The sequence below is a fragment of the Nansenia antarctica genome (genome assembly GCF_963989245.1).
Source record: "Nansenia antarctica genome assembly, chromosome: 4".
Classification (NCBI taxonomy): Eukaryota; Metazoa; Chordata; class Actinopteri; order Argentiniformes; family Microstomatidae; genus Nansenia; species Nansenia antarctica.
The window spans coordinates 63,924,254-63,943,530 of NC_137689.1; the positions used below are offsets into that span (position 1 = coordinate 63,924,254).

Below are 19,277 nucleotides of genomic sequence, written 5' to 3' on the forward strand. Positions count from 1 at the left end.
TGTAAAGACTGAGGGACAGAGACTGAAGTAGAACATTGAGTCAGGAGGAACAAAGGAGGCGCAAGACGAGTAGAGCAGACGGTGTGCCTCAACTCTCCCCCACTTTTCACTTCTCTATTCCTTCCCTCCATCAACCTCTATCTATTTTCCATGTTGACAGTTAGCGCTACAACCACAGAGCAATTATATGCAATGAGTAATAGGGTAGTGGTGGTCTAGTGGATAGTGAGTTGGACTTGTGATCGGAAGGTTGTGAGTTCAAATCCCGCCTGAAGCCACACCACTACTAGTGTGCCCTTGGGTAAGGCACTTAGCCCTCAGTTACTCCAGGGGGAATGTCCCTGTAATTCGTAATTGTAAGTCGCTTTGGATAAAAGCGTCTGCTAAATGGCAAAATTATTAATTAATTAATTAATTAATATACAATAATAATAAAATACACATGTCCCTGTTCTACTGTGGGCAAGTTATCTCTCTTTTCATCTTTCCTGTTTTCCAACATGAACAGAAAGGCTTTGAATTATTGATCTCTCCCCCTCCACGGTTGTCGTCCTATCACATTTTAGGATAGCAGTGAGTGATCTCATCTCGCTTGGAATGATTTCCGCTGAAGATTTGCTGTTTAGGGCGGTCAGATGTGTGTGTGATGTTTGCTCTCTGTGCATTCTATTTGATTTTCTCTCTCAGCTTCCATCTCATCCTTTCCTCCCCATGTCTTTGCTGGTCTGGGTCTGGATATTACTGAAGGAAGCCTTCCAGGGACTTTTCCATTTGGCTGTGGAGATTGGAGACAGATGTATTTAATCTGCAATTGTCTACGTGTATATGTGTGTGTGTGTGTGTGTGTGTGTGTGTGTTTCCGTGTTTCCCCTTTCCCCTCTCCAGGAGCTGGTGTGCTCTGTCCACAGTCTGTAGGCTATAGCTAGGTCTGGATCACATGGTCGTGTGGCCACGTCAGCAGATCTAACAGCAGACTCTCTCCTCTCTCCACACTAGTCCCTCTGCTGACTGTGCTTGCACACAGCTTGTTGCTCAGATAAATTAGGAATCCTCAGATGCACATCTGTTATTAAGAAAGCTTAATCAAGCCACATTCTAAATGCTAACTATTTTGTCTGTCTGGATGTTTCATTTATCCCCATGTACCTTGTTCTGGAAAGAGACTCAGAACTCAGTAAAACCTCCCCTGTATAAATCAAAGCATCAATAAAAAAAACTTGTGCACTAGCTAACAAGAGCCGTGATACTGTATCTCAATACTGACTATTCAATCTGTATCTTTCTCAATGCTGTATTTAATTTGTCAACTCTGGTTCTAGTACCACAATCAGCAAACTATTATGTTGTACCTCTTTATTTTTTTAATGATAAACAGTGTCAAGCTGTTTCAAGGTGATCGAGGTAGCGTGCATATAGATAATGTCGCCATAGTCAAGTACTGACTGAAAAGTAGACTGTACTAAACATTTCCTTTCCATTTTTTTATTTTTATTTATAAAAGAACCCAAGATTCACCCTTAATTCTTTTGTCAGCTCATCAACATGCAATTTGAAAGACAGTTTTTCATCAATAGAATACCTCAAGGTACTTGTAAGAGGATACTCTCTCAATTACAGAACCATCCAAAGTACACATATTAAAGTCTGTTTCTGTAAAAGAGTGGGATCTAGAAAATTGCATATATTTAGTTTGTTCTCCATTTAAAACAAATTTAAGCTCTAGAAGTGAGCACTGGATCGTCTCACAGGCTGTCTCATAACTCTTATACTGTAGCTTGGTTAGAGAGTTTTTCCAGTCACGTCACAGAAAACGCCTGGTCCAGAATATAATGGTTATTTTCACATGTAGATTTGTGTCATTGTGTGTGTGTGTGTGTGTGTGTGTGTGTGTGTGTAATAAAAGCTGTGCAAACTCTCTAGTCAGAGGCACAATAGACTGACTGCGTTTATCTCAAGAGAAACGTTGGCCAATGTTGAATGAAGGAGGATATTATGCAAGAACAAATGTCTCAAACAAATGGGGGTGGGTTGGGGTTGGTTTGTCAGGCTGAAAATGCTACAGAAAGTCAAACCAGGGCTACCTAGCGATGTGGCTTGATTCTGAGATGGATAGATCAGAATCAGAAAGGGGATCTTACAGTCTACTTACTAACAATCAAACAAGTAAAACCCCATCTCTGGAAATGTAAGGAAAGCAGGGATGTTAACTCTCCCTAATCACACAAGCTTGAAATAACAGTTGAAATTAGAACATTTTCTGACCCTAAACCGGCAGATGATGAGTCAACCCACGCATCACTAGTGTACTTGTGTCCTCACATCTCCCTGCATCTCAATTCGATTCCTATCAGGACCGATCACTATCAGACCTTCTGTCTGTCAGACTTTCTGTCTGTAAAATCTGTAAAGCGTCCTTGGGTTTGAGAAAGGCGCTATATAAAACCAAGTTATTATTATTATTATTATTATTATTAATTGTCTCATTGCTCCCTCCTTGTAGATGATTTAGGCGCGGGGGAAGGGAGGTCCAAGCTAGACAAAACCCAAACCAGTTGTTAGCTGTTATGTCAGCCAGTAACGTTTTTTATTCCCGGTTCCCTCCCACTTCCTTATTCCACCCATCTGCACATCCCTCAGGCACTCGTTCCTTATCTTTACAATCTGTTCCTTCTTCTCTTTCTCCTCTCATCTATCACTTTCTTGTGCCCCCTCATTACTGTGTGTAAATAGTCCCAAATCTGTCCTTGACCATCGCCCCTGCTCGGTTGCTTAGTTCAGTCTTGTTTGGATAGAGGTGAGGCTCAGTTTGTTTCCCCAGCATTGCTGCTGCCTTCTGTGAGTAAGCTGTAGGTCTCCATCGGGAACTGGCTATCTGACAACGGTTGTCTTTGTTTGTTTTTCTGCTGTTGTATGTACTTTGTAACTGTAACTTGTCACAATGTCGGAGGACGACTGTAAACTGACATTTAGGAAACACATTCAACCTATGCAACAATTACAAAGCTACAGCTACAAACGTTCGTTTTCTATCATCTCAAAAACACTGTACGTCAGTTGATTAGGTTTTGACCTTTGCACAACCTACATTTTTTCCCAAAGGGCAGTCTTGTCTTATCTTTGTGTGAACTCCAGATAGCACTGGTTCCCCACAACATGTCTCACGACCGCCGTGGCTTTCTGTGTTCAAAGGCTAATCTGTAGGGTGGGTCACTGTTATGTCTGTTTCTCTCTTGCTCTCTCGCTCTGAAGCAGCAAGGCATTAGAAGCCCTGGCTGTGTATGTTCGTATGGCAATGTAACACTTACAGGAAGAAGCTGTGAATGTTCATAAGGCAATATAACACTTACAGTAAGAAGGTGCATTTAAGTTAAGGTTGACCAAATACAAACGAGGACAAGAAGGGGAAAACCACGTGCAGTACAGACATGAGATCATCTCTCTGTGGTGTGTGTCATAGGCCAACTGGATCTCAATGGGAAGACACCAACTCAGAGGATCAAACACTCACAGGAAGAAGGAAGGAAGGAAGGAGTGTGTGTGTGTGTGTGTGTGTGTGTGTGTGTGTGTGTCTGTGTGTGTGTGTGTGTTTGTTGGTGTGTGTGTGTGTGTGTGTGTGTCTGTGTGTGTGTGTGTGTGTGTGTGTGTGTGTGTGTGTGTGTGTCTGTGTGTGTGTGTGTGTGTGTGTCTGTGTGTGTGTGTGTGTGTGTGTCTGTGTGTGTGTGTGTGTGTTTGTTGGTGTGTGTGAATGTGTGTGTGCATGCATGCGCGTGTGTGTGTGTGTGTGTGTGTGTGCGAGCGAGCGTGCATGTGGAGAGAGGGAATGAGAAGCACTGACCCACTTTCTCTATACTGCTGCTGCAGAGAGATGGGGGGAGGGGCATAGAGCATACAGAGAGATCACCTCACCACATCTTTACTGCCGTAGCAAAAGACAACGGCTGGTCATCTCAACAACTTGCCTTCCATCACCTGGGAATCGCTATTCTTTTGTGATTGATAAGTGAAAGCTGGGGCTTTATTTGACCTCGGCGTAAGAGTTAGCTGTTCTGAATATGGCACTAGGCAATAGCATGCAGTGTTAGTGAGATTTAGAGAGAGGGACGAGAGGACGGAATCGTCATAGGACAGATGCTTTTTCATGACCTTCTCGTTTACCACCCGCTCTCTAATCACTACGAGAAGTGACTCCAAACAAAAGGTCCTGATTTAAAGCAAGGACACTAATATCATTTGGTGACAAACCTTAGGCTTACCAACCCCCCCCCCCCCCCCCCCCCCCCCCTACTCCCCCCAGACACACACACACACACACACACACACACACACACACACACACTCTGCAATTAACAATATTGTTGAAACCTGTTCATCTGTGTCCCACTTTAGTAGTCATGAAAGAAAGGAGACTAGAAGAGGAGACTAGAAGAGGACAGTCTTTAATAGTGTTGGAACGCAGCCATAGCCCGCTGGCATTCTCAAGGCCAATGAGCGTTAAGGCAGAACTACAATGCAGTCATTTTCACCACCTACCTCCCTACAATGTTTACTGTGGCTGTTTGTCTGTGTGCTTGGCTCAACATAAATGGAAAGGGAGAGAGGGTGGGGGGGGGGGAAAGGACTCTGGAGCCCTGGAGCCTTGGTTGTTTAGTTACATAAAAGCTCGTATTCAACACACTCAGTGACTGTAGTCTGAGAAACACCTGCACTGTCATTGAAACACACATACTCACAAATTGTGTTACCCACACACACACACACACACACACACACACACACACACACACATCATTGATAGTAAATATACAGTGCGCAGCGTAAGTAATGGGACAGTGAAGCATTTTTTCTTCTTTTCGCTTTTCAATACTCCAAAAGGTTGGATTTTTAAAATCAAACAATTACCATGAGGTTAAAGTAAGTCTCAGGTCTCATCTTCAGCAAATTAAATGTATGTTCAATTACATTTAAATCTGGAGATTGACTTGACTTTTTGGCCCTGAAACATTCCTTAGTTGCTATGGCAGTATGTTTGGGTCATTGTCCTCCTGTATGATGATGAGCTGCCATCCAATAAGTTTGGAGGCATTTACTCGTACTTACAAGATGTCTCTGTACACTGAAGAATTCATCATGCTGCTGCCGTCAGCAGTTACATCACCATGTACTAATCAACTCTGCAGGCTCTTATAGGCACGTCATTTAACTGTAACCTGGCCATCCTGTTTCTGAGGCTTTGCAAATTGCAGTGCAGCCTTCTTAGTTCTGCTTGTGAAGTGTAATATGCGGATAGCAGTCTCTGACACAGCCACGCCTACCTCCTAGAGAGTGTTCCTGATCTGTGGGACAGTTTTTATTGTGAGCATTCTTCGGTCACCCACTGTCATAGTCTTGTTAATGTTAATGTTAATGTTAATGTTAATGTTAATGTTAATGTTAATGTTAATTTTATTTATAATGCGCCCCCCATCCAACTTTTACATCGGCCCGGGGCGCAGCCCGGGTAAAGGAACAGATAAAGACAAGGACAAGGACAGGGAACACGGAAAGCAAACAGACACAGACTACTTAAACGAACATCTCAAGGGATACAATAACAATTACATCAAATAGGGAGTAGACTTAGGGAACATCATTGACGAAGAGGTGGGTTTTTAACTTGGCTCTAAAGGAGTCCAGAGTGGGGGCAGACTTGATGGCGGAAGGGAGCGCGTTCCACAGGGTCGGTGCTATCACCGCAAAGGCACGGTCACCCTTCCTCTTGAGGTTGGTGCGGGGGACCCTCAGGCTGAGTTGGGCGTCGGACCTGAGCCTGGGCCTTGAGGTGGAAGACAGGTCCAGGAGGTCCTTGATGTAGGGTGGGGCGAGACTGTTGAGAGCTTTGTAGACAAAGGTGCAGATCTTGAACTTCACTCTCTTCTTTACTGGGAGCCAGTGAAGGGAGATGAGGACAGGGGAGATGTGGTCCCTCATTTTAGTGCCTGACACCAGCCTGGCAGCGGCATTTTGGACTAGCTGCAGGCGGTAGATGGTCTTATCAGGAAGTCCAGCATAGAGTGAGTTGCAGTAGTCGAGCCTAGATGAAATTAGCATGAGGACGACCCTCCTCAGTCTTCCTTGGTTTACAAGGCTGTTTGTGATTGCTGAGCTCACTTGTGCTTTTTCTTGTTTTAATGATGTTCTAAACTGTTGCTTTTGGTAAGCCTAAGGTTTGGACTATGTCTCTGATAGATTGTTTCTGATCTTTCAGCCTCAATGGTTTCCTCGACTTTTTGACACCTCATGTTGACAGACAGCAATAGCAGACTCCAAAGGCAAATTCAAATCCTAGAATCAAGACTTGACATTGACAGCTCACAAATGATGCGAGAGAACACACTTGACTGGGAATTGAATGGGGTAGTGGTGGCCTGGTGGACTGGTGATCAGAAGGTCATGAGTTTAAATCCCACCTGGGAACACCACCACTAGTGTGCCCTTGAGTAAGACACTTTTAGCCCTAAGTTACTCTAGGGAGAATGTAACCTCTAATTGTAAGTTGCTTTGGATAAAATTAAATGTAATATAAATGTGACATAAATGTGACAAAATGTAATATAAATGTGACCGTCCAAAAACACCCATTGTCCAAATACTTTTGATGCCCAGAAATTGGGGGACTATACACATTGTTGTTTTTTAAATGGTGAAACCAATTATTTATTTGATAATGTTTATGATCTTGATGACCTAAAAGACAATGACGACAATGATGACAACTACGATGACTGTGTTCCCTAATCAGTGCTTCTGTCTCTCTGCAGGGAGGAGGTCCAGCAGAACTGCGTTCGCTGGAGGAAGAAGTTCTCCTTCGTCTGTAAGATGAGCGCCAGCCCCACCACTGGAGTCCTGGACCCCTGCATCTGTAGGGTCTCGGTGCGCAAGGTAATAATAACAATAATAATAATAATAAATATAACCGCAAGCGGCAATGGTGTTCCTACAGATATGCCCCATAACCATAAATGGGGTGAGATTGACAGACACGGGGTATACCTACAGACAGGTTGTAGATTGACAGATAGGGGGTAGACCTACAGATAGGGGGCCAACATGGGCATATGTATGCACTGTAGACCGCGGTGCTAGACCACTGGACCACCCCAGGCCACAGGATCGTCTTCGATCGACATTTTGTGTAATGTGAATGAATGAATGAATAGTTTAATGACCACACGACCTAGGTCGGTGGAATTTGTTGTCGGTACAGCTCAAAAGCAGTGTCAAAAAACATACACACATTGTACAGACTATTACATGGACAAGAACACACATAACCACAAGACAAGACAGAACATATTTACAATTTACAATTTATACAGTGCAGTGAGTCAGGTGTTGAGAGTCCTTATGGCAGAGGGGAAAAAACTGTTTTTGAAGCGGGATGTTTTGGTGGCCAGGGATCGGTAGCGCCGTCCAGAGGGCAACAGTTGAAACAGGTGGTGAGCAGGGTGGGAGGGGTCAGAGATAATTTTATGTGCTCTGTTTGTGGTGCGTTTGAGGTACAGTCATTCAACTGATGGGAGAGGGGTGCCGATGATCTTGGATGATTTCCTTACTATTTGCTGTAGTTTCCTTTGTGTCTTCTCTGCTGTCCTCCTCGCTGCGCTACGTAGTAGTAGGAACACTAATAATAACCTTTATTTGTATAGCACTTTTCCTGCAAACGTTGCAGCTAGCTAAGGTAACTACAAACTACTTCTCTCTTTGGTTAACTGTCCTGGTACAAGAGTACACAGCCTGGGCCAACAATAAACATTGTATCAGCAAGCATGAGGTTGCGTCTGTTAGAAAATCTCTTGTCTCAGCAACGGCTGGTCTGAGATCGGGTGTGGCTCCTGCACAGTTCAGTGTCTGATTACATCACATGAACTCTCCTATCCTGGATCAGATTACACAAGAGGGATGAGGACACTGTGGTGTGAATAGTGTTGGAACATATACCGTAGTACGAATGCTCGTTGCTGACATGATTTGATGTATTGACTGACCATTAAAACATTACCTTTTATGTTCTTAACTCTTTTATGTCCTTAACTACCTTTTATGTCCTGTTTCCTCGTGTTAGAATTTACTTGAAATGGGAGTTATGGCCACATAATGTGATGCAAGGTAGAATAGAGATGAAAATGAATATCTAACCATAAAGTGATCTCTCTGAAATTAAAGTGTGTCAGCCCTAAAGCTAGGTGGAATATTGACTAACTTGAGTAGGCCTAATGGTGTTGGGCTGAACTATCACTCGATGGGTTTGGTACAGTAGCACATCAAATCCTTTTTATGTGCTTTCAGAATTACTCATTTACCTCTTCCTGTTTTTTCATTACAGGAGCTCAAAGGAGGAAAGACATTTTCAAAGGTAAGTGTTCATTGAGAACCTGCCCAGAGAATGTCAACTAGCCTTAACACAATCTGGGAGCACCTGACTTACTGGATGATACCATGCGTTTTACAGCCCCATTTGCAGTAAAACCGTGGTTAAATCTGTCTTGTAAATTCCACACCTGTCCATAGCTCACCTCCAGTACTAAGATATCCGTACATGTGACATAGTTATGTACAACAACACGCAACTTTTGGGAATTGAAAGGATGGGAGAAGGGGGACATTGATCACTTATTGTTTTCTTTCTTCCTGATTGTTGTTGGTCGTATGACAACATTTGTCATGTAAGCAATAATGCCTGAGTGACGTGTGTCAATATTTTCAGTTTTTCACGGCTAGGCGGACTTGTTAGGCAAGACGCAGCGGACAAAGTGACAATATTGACGATCGCGGCCTCTCTGGCATTGCTTTTACACAACAAAACTGAAAATTGGGACAAGAAAATAATTGAAAAGGTGCAATGTGTAAATTTAAACAACTACAAAGCGGGCTGTTAGCCACTTCTTTGGTAAACTTCTGAGGGATGGGGCGAGAGAAATCCAACCACTCTAAATTTCATAGACAGAGCTGTGGATACAAGGACTGACAATCCATGAGATCAAACTGATAGTTGAAGCTGTAAAGTGTTTGTTTACAATTGCATTTTTTACAAAGTAAAACAAATGTATATTTTGGATTCTGATGAGGTAAGACAGTTGAACTAAGCTAATGGGGGCATTTCTAAGTTATATTCTTCAATACTCAATGGCTATATCATTCATTTAAAAGTAAAACAAAATGTATGCACCAATTACAGATTGCACCTTTAAGTATGTGTTTCATAATAGATTGTGGCTGCGCTCAGAGAAATAGATCTCAAAAGTACCACGGTTGTCAAGGGAATGTGATAAGCAAATCGTGTCAAAAACCTGTCAGTCATTTAATTTTGAACCTCAACAGCCCCGTCACTTCTGACTGCTTAGTAACCATTGAATAAGCTATGACAGACTCAAGAGTGTGGAGTGAGTCTGTCCTCCAGAGACTATTGACACGGCACCTGATTGGTGGACTGATTGGTCGGTGAGGTAACATTTGCCATAGTCAATAGGAAACTGAGGCCATGGTCACAGATGAAAGGAGGATGTGTGTGTGTGTGTGTGTGTATGTATGTATGTATGTGTGTGTGTGCGTGTGTGCATGCGCGCGTGTTATCATTCAGACAGTGCTTCCCTGGCCCCCCTTGTTTCCTCCATTTTTGCTGATTCCATTCATCCGGGAAGAAGCCACTTCACTAGAATGTACGCTGAGTCAGCAGAAAGAGGGAGCGAGAGAGAAAGCGAGGACATTTGGCATTTGGAGGTGGAAAGACTTTGACCTTTCGAACCCTTTGGGGTTGTGAGGGGCAAGAGGAAGGACTGCGGAAGAAGACTGCTCTGTTCTCTTAGTACAGGCAGAAAAGTTACACCATGGTCTGGCCAGCTGTCAATTATTCCTATCTACTCCTGTTTTTTGGGGACAGCTTTCTTCTTTCTCATATGGCAAATCCATAACCTGGCCCATGTTTCCCTTTGGGAAAAAGAGAGGAAATGTGGATTGTGTGAGAGAGAGAGAGAGAGAGAGAGAGAGAGGGAGATGTAGAAAGTGAGTGCAGAATATATAAAGGGAACAAGAGAGGAGACACAGAAGTAAGTGAGGCAGCATAGCTGTCCCTAATGGAGTGGCCCACGCTCACGGTTGGGTGGTCGTGGGAAGCATCACATGACTAAGGTTATATAATGCTTCTCCGTGGGGGGTGAGAGGGTTAACCCCTCTTTCCACTCCACCAGTAGGCAAGAGAGACGGAAATAGCATTCTGAACACAAGCATACATGTCATGTTCATAGAAAATATATGGTGTACATGTTTGTTTTATCTTGTATCATGTATCACATGTAATTGTGGTAACACAGTTATGTATTAACTGCTGTCAATAAAGGCTTTTTAGAGTTTGAATTCTCTCTCTCTCTCTCATCTCTCTCTCTCTCTCTCACATCTCTCTCTCCATCCAGCTGGGCTTTGCTGACCTCAACATGGCAGAGTTTGCTGGCTCAGGCTCCACTGTCCGCTGCTGTATCCTCGAAGGCTACGACACCAAGAACACTCGCCAGGACAACTCCATCCTGAAGGTAAGGAACACACGCAGGCACGCACACACACAGACACACACACACACACACACACACACACACACACACGCACACACGCACAGACACACGCACTCGTGTGTTTCCTGGCACTGCAGGATTGGAAGTTCTTCTTTCAAAACTATCCAACTAAATACAGATATAACAGTGTTTAAACAATACACACTGGTGTTGATGGTAAGGAGGATGATAATGGTATTGTAATTTTTTCATAGGTTACAATTGGTATGACACTTTTGTCTGGGGACCCTTGCTTTAAAACGTGAGTTTCACAACGCCTCATATGACACATTTACTTCTGGCGCCCCCTCTTGACCAAAATGTGTACTACAAGTCCTAGATGTGAGTGTTGTAATTGTAATGTAATTCAAATGTCATTTTGACCGTTGAACTCTAGGCCCCCCAGCACGGCCAAGTCCATCTCCGTCCCAGGCCAGGACCCCTCCTTGCAGCTGGACTGTAAAGGTGAGGGTACTGATGCCAACCTCCCACCATCAGGGGGCATCACCACAGGACGGCCACTCAAACCCAGGCACTCAGTGCTCAACTCAGGTACCAATTTCTTTTTAAAGCCACTTGTTTGTCTGAGTCAAACCAATGTTTGTTTTTAGAATTATCCCTTGTTATTCTCAATGAATTTATATGCATTATTTCTAATTGCTCTCTCACTGATTTGGCTGCCAAATACATTTTCCATCATTTTGACTCTTCTTCTCACTCCTCTTTGCTTGTCGATCCTAACCATGTGCCCCTTGCATGCTCCCCTGCCTCTCTGTGTGTTGCTGCTCTAGGTCTGCCTGAGGAGTTGGAGCAGGGTCTGTCCAGCCCAGACGAGGTCTTCCACACAGGCCACTCACGCAACTCCAGCTACGCGAGTCAGCAGAGCAAGATATCAGGTCAGTGTCATTTGGGTTGTTCGAAGCACAGTGATGGCTTGTCAGGACTGCGATTAGCCCATTGCCTGCGTGCCTGCGTGCCTGCGTGCCTGCGTGCGAAAGTGTGTGCGTGCGTGTGTATGTTTGCGCATCAGTGTGTGTGAGAGAATACATGTGCACAAATAGGTACTGTATGCTGAATGGGTGCAAGGTCATTGTGTGTGTCCATCCCGATCCCCATTGACTATTTAGTTTATCTGACCATTTGAACAACACACAATGGAGCACAGGCATGAATATAATCATCAAATGACACACACTGAAGATTGAGACTTATTTCCATTGGCGATGTGTCCTCCTCTCTCCTCCTCCAGGCTACAGCACAGAGCACTCCCGCTCCTCCAGCCTGACCGACCTCACCCACCGCCGCAACGCCTCCACTAGCAGCAGCACCTCCTGGGGGGTCACCACCCCCACCCAGCCCCCTTCCACCCCCACCACCACTGACCACCAGGGAGAGTCAGCCAGCAAGCCAGAGAGGCCTCCTCGACCCCCACGTCTGGTCCTGCTCTCTAACAGACCCTCCAGGCAAGGATTCAAACATCTTTTTGCCTTCTGAATATCACTGACTAGCCTCGACATTACATCATGTTGTTGTTGTCACATCATGGCTGCTTAGGACGGCGGTGGCCTCAGAGGGTCAGACTTGTAGTGAAACTCTTTCGTGACCTAACAGGAGAAAGAAGGACTCCGTAGAGAGTCACCCCACCCGGGTGGATGACACCCGTATCGACGCCGACGACATCGTGGAGAAGATCCTCCAGAGCCAGAACTTTGCTGACGTCAGCAATAAAGAAGGTGCGAGGAGATGCCAAATACACCTTTTTTTGTGGTAGTGATGGCAACAACGGTTCAGAATGAATGCGACAATTGTGTTGATGTGGAAAACGATAATATAATATAGAATAATGTTCTCCCTCGCTTCTCTTTTCTCCTCCTTCACTCCCACGCTTTGCAATTCTTTTTTTCCTCTGTCTCTTTCTTGTCTTGCGTTCTTGTCTTTCACACACAGACAGCAACTTGAGACTGTTTGTTAGCAAGGATGGCACTACAGCACTCAGTGGAGTACACCTCGGGAACAGGTAAGAGCTTTTACTGTATGTGTGTGTGTGTATGATTGTTTGTATATTATGTGTATGAAATATTGTACTTAACGATGATGTGAAATCATGTTCTACATGTCCTCTTTTCTCCCATTTCCTGTAGGATGTCAGCAGGGGTCTTTGAGCCTGTGGTGATTGAGAGCCATTAGCACTGATGATGTTGACACACATCTCTCCGGCTCTCTCTCCATCCATCACTCCATCTCTCCCTCCTTGAGATGGTGGGAAGAGAGACATGAGGGACACTGAAGAGTCCTTGAGTGTCCATGTTTTTAACTGTTATCGTTTTGTGGTTGTGAGTGTGCGTTTGTGGTTGTGAGTGTGCGTTTGTAAGCCTATCTTCAATGGACACAATACCACAGAGTTAATCCTGTTAATCAGATATTTAATCAGCTATTTACCTAAAGGTGGTGGGAGCTTTTATATTTTTGCTTTGATCTGAGAGAGTGCAAGTGTGCAAACTACTTGAAATCTAAATGGGAAACCATTGCATTGTGGGAGTTGTAGTTAAACACTGAAAAATAAGAAAAGGCTCGTCACACACAAAAAAAAATCTGATTTGGAAAATATAATATTTTACTCTGTGGTTATACTGTGTACTACATATATGTTTTTGTTTGTGTTTGTGTTTGTGTATGATAATGATCGTCAATCAATTGGTTAATCAGGCATACCAATTCAAATTATGTGTCCTTATGTCAGGATAGACATTGCAAACCACTGAAGAATGGACGAATTGAACCGGCACCATGGCCTTAGACGCGGTGTTAAATGTGAACTGTTGTATGTGTATGACCCCTAGCTACCCTTTAGATTCCAAACACAGTATCTGACCTGGAGTCGGAGTTACTGCGTAGCCCAAAGAGCCCATGCTTCAGGAGTCATGCAATTATAGACTAAATAAATAGTACATGTGTAACATGACAACAGATAATGTTGGCAACAGATCAGTGCAAGAGACGGGGTTGCACCTATGGCTGGTCATAGGCAACCTCATGTACTTCCTGGATGGTGTACGATGTGTCTGCTCTAAGTAGGATAACAGCCTCCTAGTCACCAGCAGGCATGAAAGTAGTGAAAGTCACTGTGAACGTAGGAAAATACACTTTCTTTGTGTTTTTATTTTTAGTGGCTGGTTAGTGTCTGTCGAGCGCCTCGGTAGATCCTGACGGCGGATGTCCATGTACTGTTGTTAACCCTTAGCCGTCACTCAACTGTCACCTTTCTTTGACCCTACTGTTTCTATCATCCTTTTCTGGCGCCATGTGCCATGGTTTCTGTCCCGATTCAAGGATGTGGCCTATTTAACTCGCTTAGTGCCAGGTTTGGGTTAATACATTTGCCTGAATTGTCAACATTCTAGAGGGCCCAAAAAAAGCATACATTATAAAACGCTTGGCACTCTAGGTGGTGAGTGTTCCGGAATTCTTTGGCAGTTAGTGAGTTAATCCAACCCAGTTACTATGGGCCTGTACAGGACGGCTGCAACTTTAGGCCTACAGAAAGTTCATATTGAAAGTAGTCGTGTAGAGAAGCCAAGTGGAATGGAGGAGTCTGTCAGCTAAACATTTCCAACTTCAATTTTCTACTTTTTTCCGAGTTTAAATTAAAACAATTTTCAATGTTTTCTAAGATCATTAACACCATGATGAAAATGACTGGGTTATGTGGTCTGAACAAGTGTGTCGTTTGTTAAACCTGGTCACTGGTTTCAATGGGGACACACTGAAAGTAGTTTCAGGATATTTACAAAAGTTAGCAGGCTAACTTGATTATTGCTTGACTATGTGAACTGTCCAAATGTTGACGTTTCATCACTTCTCAATGTCCCATCAGATGTTAGCTGGCTACAAGATGGGCTTTGATTGGTCATGTTTAGGTTGTGTAGATTTGGTGGTTTTACACACTATAGTCAATTGATAACTACTTTGTTGTATTAATCAGAAAGCTATACAACTGTTAATTGTTTCGAAACCTTTTTCCTGTAGCTTTTCTATTCATGTGCTCCCCCAGGTTTTGGATATGTGAGGAGAACATTGCATTCTGTGTCATTCAGCTGCTTTCAAGTTGCACAAAGCACCTACCTGGTGTGCACTTGTTGACAATAGAGTTTTTCTATTCTCACTCTCAAATGAACAACTGTGTGTGTGTGTGTGTGTGTGTGTGTGTGTGTGTGTGTGTGTGTGTGTGTATTCACTTTTGAGAGCTTTAAGAGCTTGCCACTCACCTGTCTTCTGTTTCTCAGTCCCTTGAAATGCTACTTTCAGTTGATCTGAAAATTCTCAGCAAGGGATCGAATGCATAGTCTGTGTTTTTCTACTTGTCTTCTTCTCTGTTGATATGCCTCTCAAACAAAAAGGGGAGATCCCCCCCTCTCTGTGTGCAATAGAATCTTTACTTGCCCAGTTCTGGACATTTTTATATTCAAACACAGAAGTCAAGTTAGTTGACCATGTGACAGCATCTGGTGAAACCGGGAACAAGTCGCCAACCAACAGACCGTTCAGACTTTTATTCTGAAAATTCCAGCGTTGTTGAAAATCAATGATATCCTCGCTAGTCAAACCAAAACATTGCAATGCAATGGATTTGGTGAGTAATCCCCACTACTACCTAGTTAGTGTAGGGGATTACTCACCGAATCAATTGCATTGCAATGTTTTGGCTTGACTAGCGAGTGTGTAATTGATTTTCAATAACGCTGACATTTATTTTAAAATGTTCTGAATAAAAGTCTGAACATTTTGATTGGTTGGCGACTTGTTCCCGGTTTCACCAACATTTTGAGACACTGTGCATATGTGTGAGCTTTAGTTGCTAGACATGGCTTCCTAACAAAGGGCCTCAAATCACCTCAGACGTGATGGCATACTGAAGGTTGTGATTTGGTCATTCATTCATTTGAGTACAGAGAAATATTTGATATGATTGATTTGTTGGACTTGTAACCTAGAACTAAATACTTAAAGACAACATTTGAAAAAAGAATTACACCCCATTTCAAACCTGGTTCTATTATTTCAGCCTTAAAGTGAAAATGTCCAGACTGGATAAAAAAGGAAACAGTACCATTTGTGCTGTTGCAAATGTGCCTGTTGTTGTTTTGCAAATGTGCCTGTTGTTCTGTATTTCATTCTTTAAATGTAATCGTTGTTGTAGTAGGTGGTACTGTGCATATGTGTGTATGTTGTTGCACAAAAGGAACCATTGAATGCATAAGCTTAAAGTCAACTAATATGCATACATATGTTTAATTTGTTAATCTGATTCATATATGGACCATTCACTTCTACTTTATCAAATGCTTTGATGTAGACCCTCTGTAAAACACTGAATATCTTGTGTCTTTTTCTCTGCCTCTTCCACTTCATCACACTAATGGTTATCATTTTATGTTATGTTAGTCTTCATGATTTTTTTTTCTTTGTTTATATTTTCAAACCAGCTGGCTGTTTTTTTTTTTACTATGCAGTTGAAATGTATTGAAAAACCTGTGCTCTTCTTTAGTGAAATATTGAACTTCTAGTAAACAGCATACAGTCTATCTATACACTAAAGATGTATTCATTGTGATTCTCCTGCTACTGTTTTGTACAAGAGGACTTGTTGTTATACTGTATGTTTTGTTCTGTTTTCCTACTTACTTGACTGTTTTTAACCTGTGATTTTCTAACAGAATAGTATATCTTTGTCTAAACGTGACGTTCTGCTGTTATGAATGGAGCCCAATGGTTGTTTCTCTGCACTTTTGAAATTGTAATTTACCACCAATATTGAGGGCAAGGTTTCTTTGAAGCGTTGACACTTCATAAGGTTCTTGTCATAGTATTACTATGATATTGCCTCCTTTTTGTTGGTAACATAACTTGCCTACCTGGTGCTATACCAGTAGGTCTCTCAAAGACTGAGTAAACCACTTTTGATGTTCAACTACAGAGAAAAACCTGCTAAACTTTTTAAGTTTCATTACAAACTCACATCAGACTTTTGTGACATTCTTCAGCTCTGTGGGCTTGTGATCAGATTAAAATCACAATAAAAGACATACAATATAATATAATACTTTTGGAAAAGCAGTTTTGATAATGGCAAATTACCATTGAATGTCCTACACGTGTTTAGATAAACATCACAATGGGAAACATAATTGAATGGGGACCAGAAATGCTACAATATGCCCCCCTACAAAACCTTGTCTGGCATTTACGACCTGGTCAACTAACTTGACTTAACATTGTACAGATTTCGTATCATTAGATGATTTATCCCAAATTCTAAAATTACTTATTTGTCTCCTTACCCTGAAAGCAGTCTATGGACAGGGGAAACGTGCAATCCTGTAACCCAAGCCATCCCAAAGTACACCGGATAGATGACTTTTATTGTTTTTTATAGAAAACGCAGTACTAATATTCACAAAATGGTGGCAGTCTACATTAACAAACCCAATCAACCCAGTGGATGTACTCAGTCCTTGTCAGTAGACTGCTTACAAGGCAAGTCAATGTAATTTCCTTATAATTTGGGGGGTTTATCCCTTTAATTCCTTTTTTGTCTTTGTAAAGAGATTTAATCTATGCACATATAAGTCCAAAACTCAAACTCGTGATTTTGACTGATAATAAGAATATTGATAGATATATAAAACAGATTTCTATTATAAAAAACAATGCCGTTTACTTATTTTATCAATAGAAGATTATTGAAATGGATCTATTTTTCAGATTTTCCAGAATTATCTTGATATTTATTTTACACACACATAATGGCATTGCTCCAAAGTTTCCTGATCTCCCAACAAAAATTCAGAAGATGGATTGATCCTATCATATTGGACTACACAGCACTGTGATGTGATGAATTGGAGCTACAGTATATTTGTATACACATTTGAATGTTTCCTATTCTAGATTGTAAATGCTATTGGAGCAGTGTAAATGTAGTATTTTGGGGAAATAAAGTTGTTGTTGGGCATCTTTAAACTGTTGTTTTTTGTACTTTTTATGTTGCTGGTTTTTTTATATAATTTATGCACTTGTGCATTTATTCACAAAAAGCATGCATCCCACAAGATAATTATAACATCAGTGACAATAATTTGACTCCTTCTTGTGGTAGTAAGATAAAAACATGAGATTATTCGTTTGGCCAGAACTAATATATAATTTGCATATTTGACGCGGTAAGACCTCTACGGCTCCATAGTTACATGTATGTATTATTATTATTATTATTATTAAATTATTATTTAAATTATGTATGTAACCATGGGTGTGACATCACAGATGAATAGTGTTTCCAAACGTTCGATATTATTATCCAAAGATGTTCAATCGGTATGATTCTATCAGTAGGCTAAGTAGTTCTACTGTGTGCAGCCTGTGCAATCTCGGAATTCATTGGTTTTGGTTAAGAAGATAATTGGTATAGAGACTGACTTGAATACTTCAGCGTTGTTGGTAAGTTATGTTTTACTCTCGATATTTCTGATAAACACATTAACAAGCAGATTACATATTACGAATCTTTATGAATTGTCTTGAAGGATGCTGTTGCGTGGTGTAGCCTACAGACGGACACTTGAGTCAAGTTGAATGTATGTTAATGAATTGTAAAGATACTTGCTGTTCATCAATACGGTGTATACAATGTTATGAGCTGCAAAAATACTATGCCTTGCGAACGGTGCATTTTAATTGTAGTCAAACACGTGTCATATAAAACAGGGTTTCTGAACTTCAGTCACAGGAGACATACAGAGTAGAATAATTAAAATGAAAGATTGTGTGTGTGTGTGTGGGGACGACGACGACGACGACAACGTAATCAGTATGACTTCCCAATGAGGCCTACTATTATTTCAACCAATTCGTCATTACGAATGCAAACACTACTTATACATTTTCTCTTTTCTGTATATGTACTGTTTTGCATTGAATGTAAAGATACTTTCTGTTCTCAGACACCATTATTGTATGTCAGACTTAGAAAACAGTAAGCCATTTGTGGACATAATGTGATGCCCTGCTTATTGTTTATTCAAGGATAACAGGAAAGATGTCGGCTCCAAATAAGTATCCTTTGAAAGCTTGGGGGCTTGATACGTTTGTGGAAACATCTAATGAGAGAAGACAGAGACGTAAGCTGACAGTGAGTGTCATCATGCTGGATGATGAGAGAGGACAAGAACAGATACTGGATGAGAGAGGACAAGAACAGATACTGGATGAGAGAGGACAAGAACAGATACTGGATGAGAGAGAACAAGAACAGCAGAAGAAAGCGAGAAAAGTGCTAGAAAAAGAAAAACAGTTAGAGAGAGAGAGAATCCATAAAGAGGACGGGCAACAACTCGCACTGGTGAAACTGTTGGAGAAGCAATCCAGGGCAAGACAAGAAAGACAGTTAGAGAGAGAGAGAATCCATAAAGAGGAGGAGCAACAAATCGCACTGGTGAAACAGTTGGAAGAGCAATCCAGGGCAAGACAAATGGAGGATGAGAAAAAGAAAACACAAGAGAAAGAGAGAGATGAAGAACAGAATGACATGGAGACACATAAGGGGAGTCCCATTCAGAAGAAAGAAAAGAGCCTCTGTAGAAGAATATTCAACTTGGGTAACCAGAAGTGGAAGGAGCACAACCTCAAGAAGATGGAGAG

The 19,277-nt window shown here is 42.0% G+C and overlaps 1 protein-coding gene across 1 annotated transcript in view; it reads left to right on the forward strand.

Moving 5' to 3' along the window:
* LOC308154924 (early estrogen-induced gene 1 protein-like) overlaps positions 1-12,767 on the forward strand; it is a gene marked incomplete at both ends in the record, with an annotated part of 28,198 nt that extends 15,431 nt beyond the window's left edge. The window contains 10 exons of the mRNA XM_080528143.1: positions 6,798-6,918; positions 8,363-8,392; positions 10,446-10,562; positions 10,796-10,842; positions 10,978-11,132; positions 11,372-11,476; positions 11,830-12,043; positions 12,192-12,313; positions 12,528-12,597; positions 12,722-12,767. Of these exons, the coding sequence (XP_080384269.1) occupies positions 6,798-6,918; positions 8,363-8,392; positions 10,446-10,562; positions 10,796-10,842; positions 10,978-11,132; positions 11,372-11,476; positions 11,830-12,043; positions 12,192-12,313; positions 12,528-12,597; positions 12,722-12,767 (1,027 nt within the window). The remainder of the gene's footprint in view (positions 1-6,797; positions 6,919-8,362; positions 8,393-10,445; positions 10,563-10,795; positions 10,843-10,977; positions 11,133-11,371; positions 11,477-11,829; positions 12,044-12,191; positions 12,314-12,527; positions 12,598-12,721) is intronic.
* Between the last annotated feature and the right edge of the window lie 6,510 nt (positions 12,768-19,277).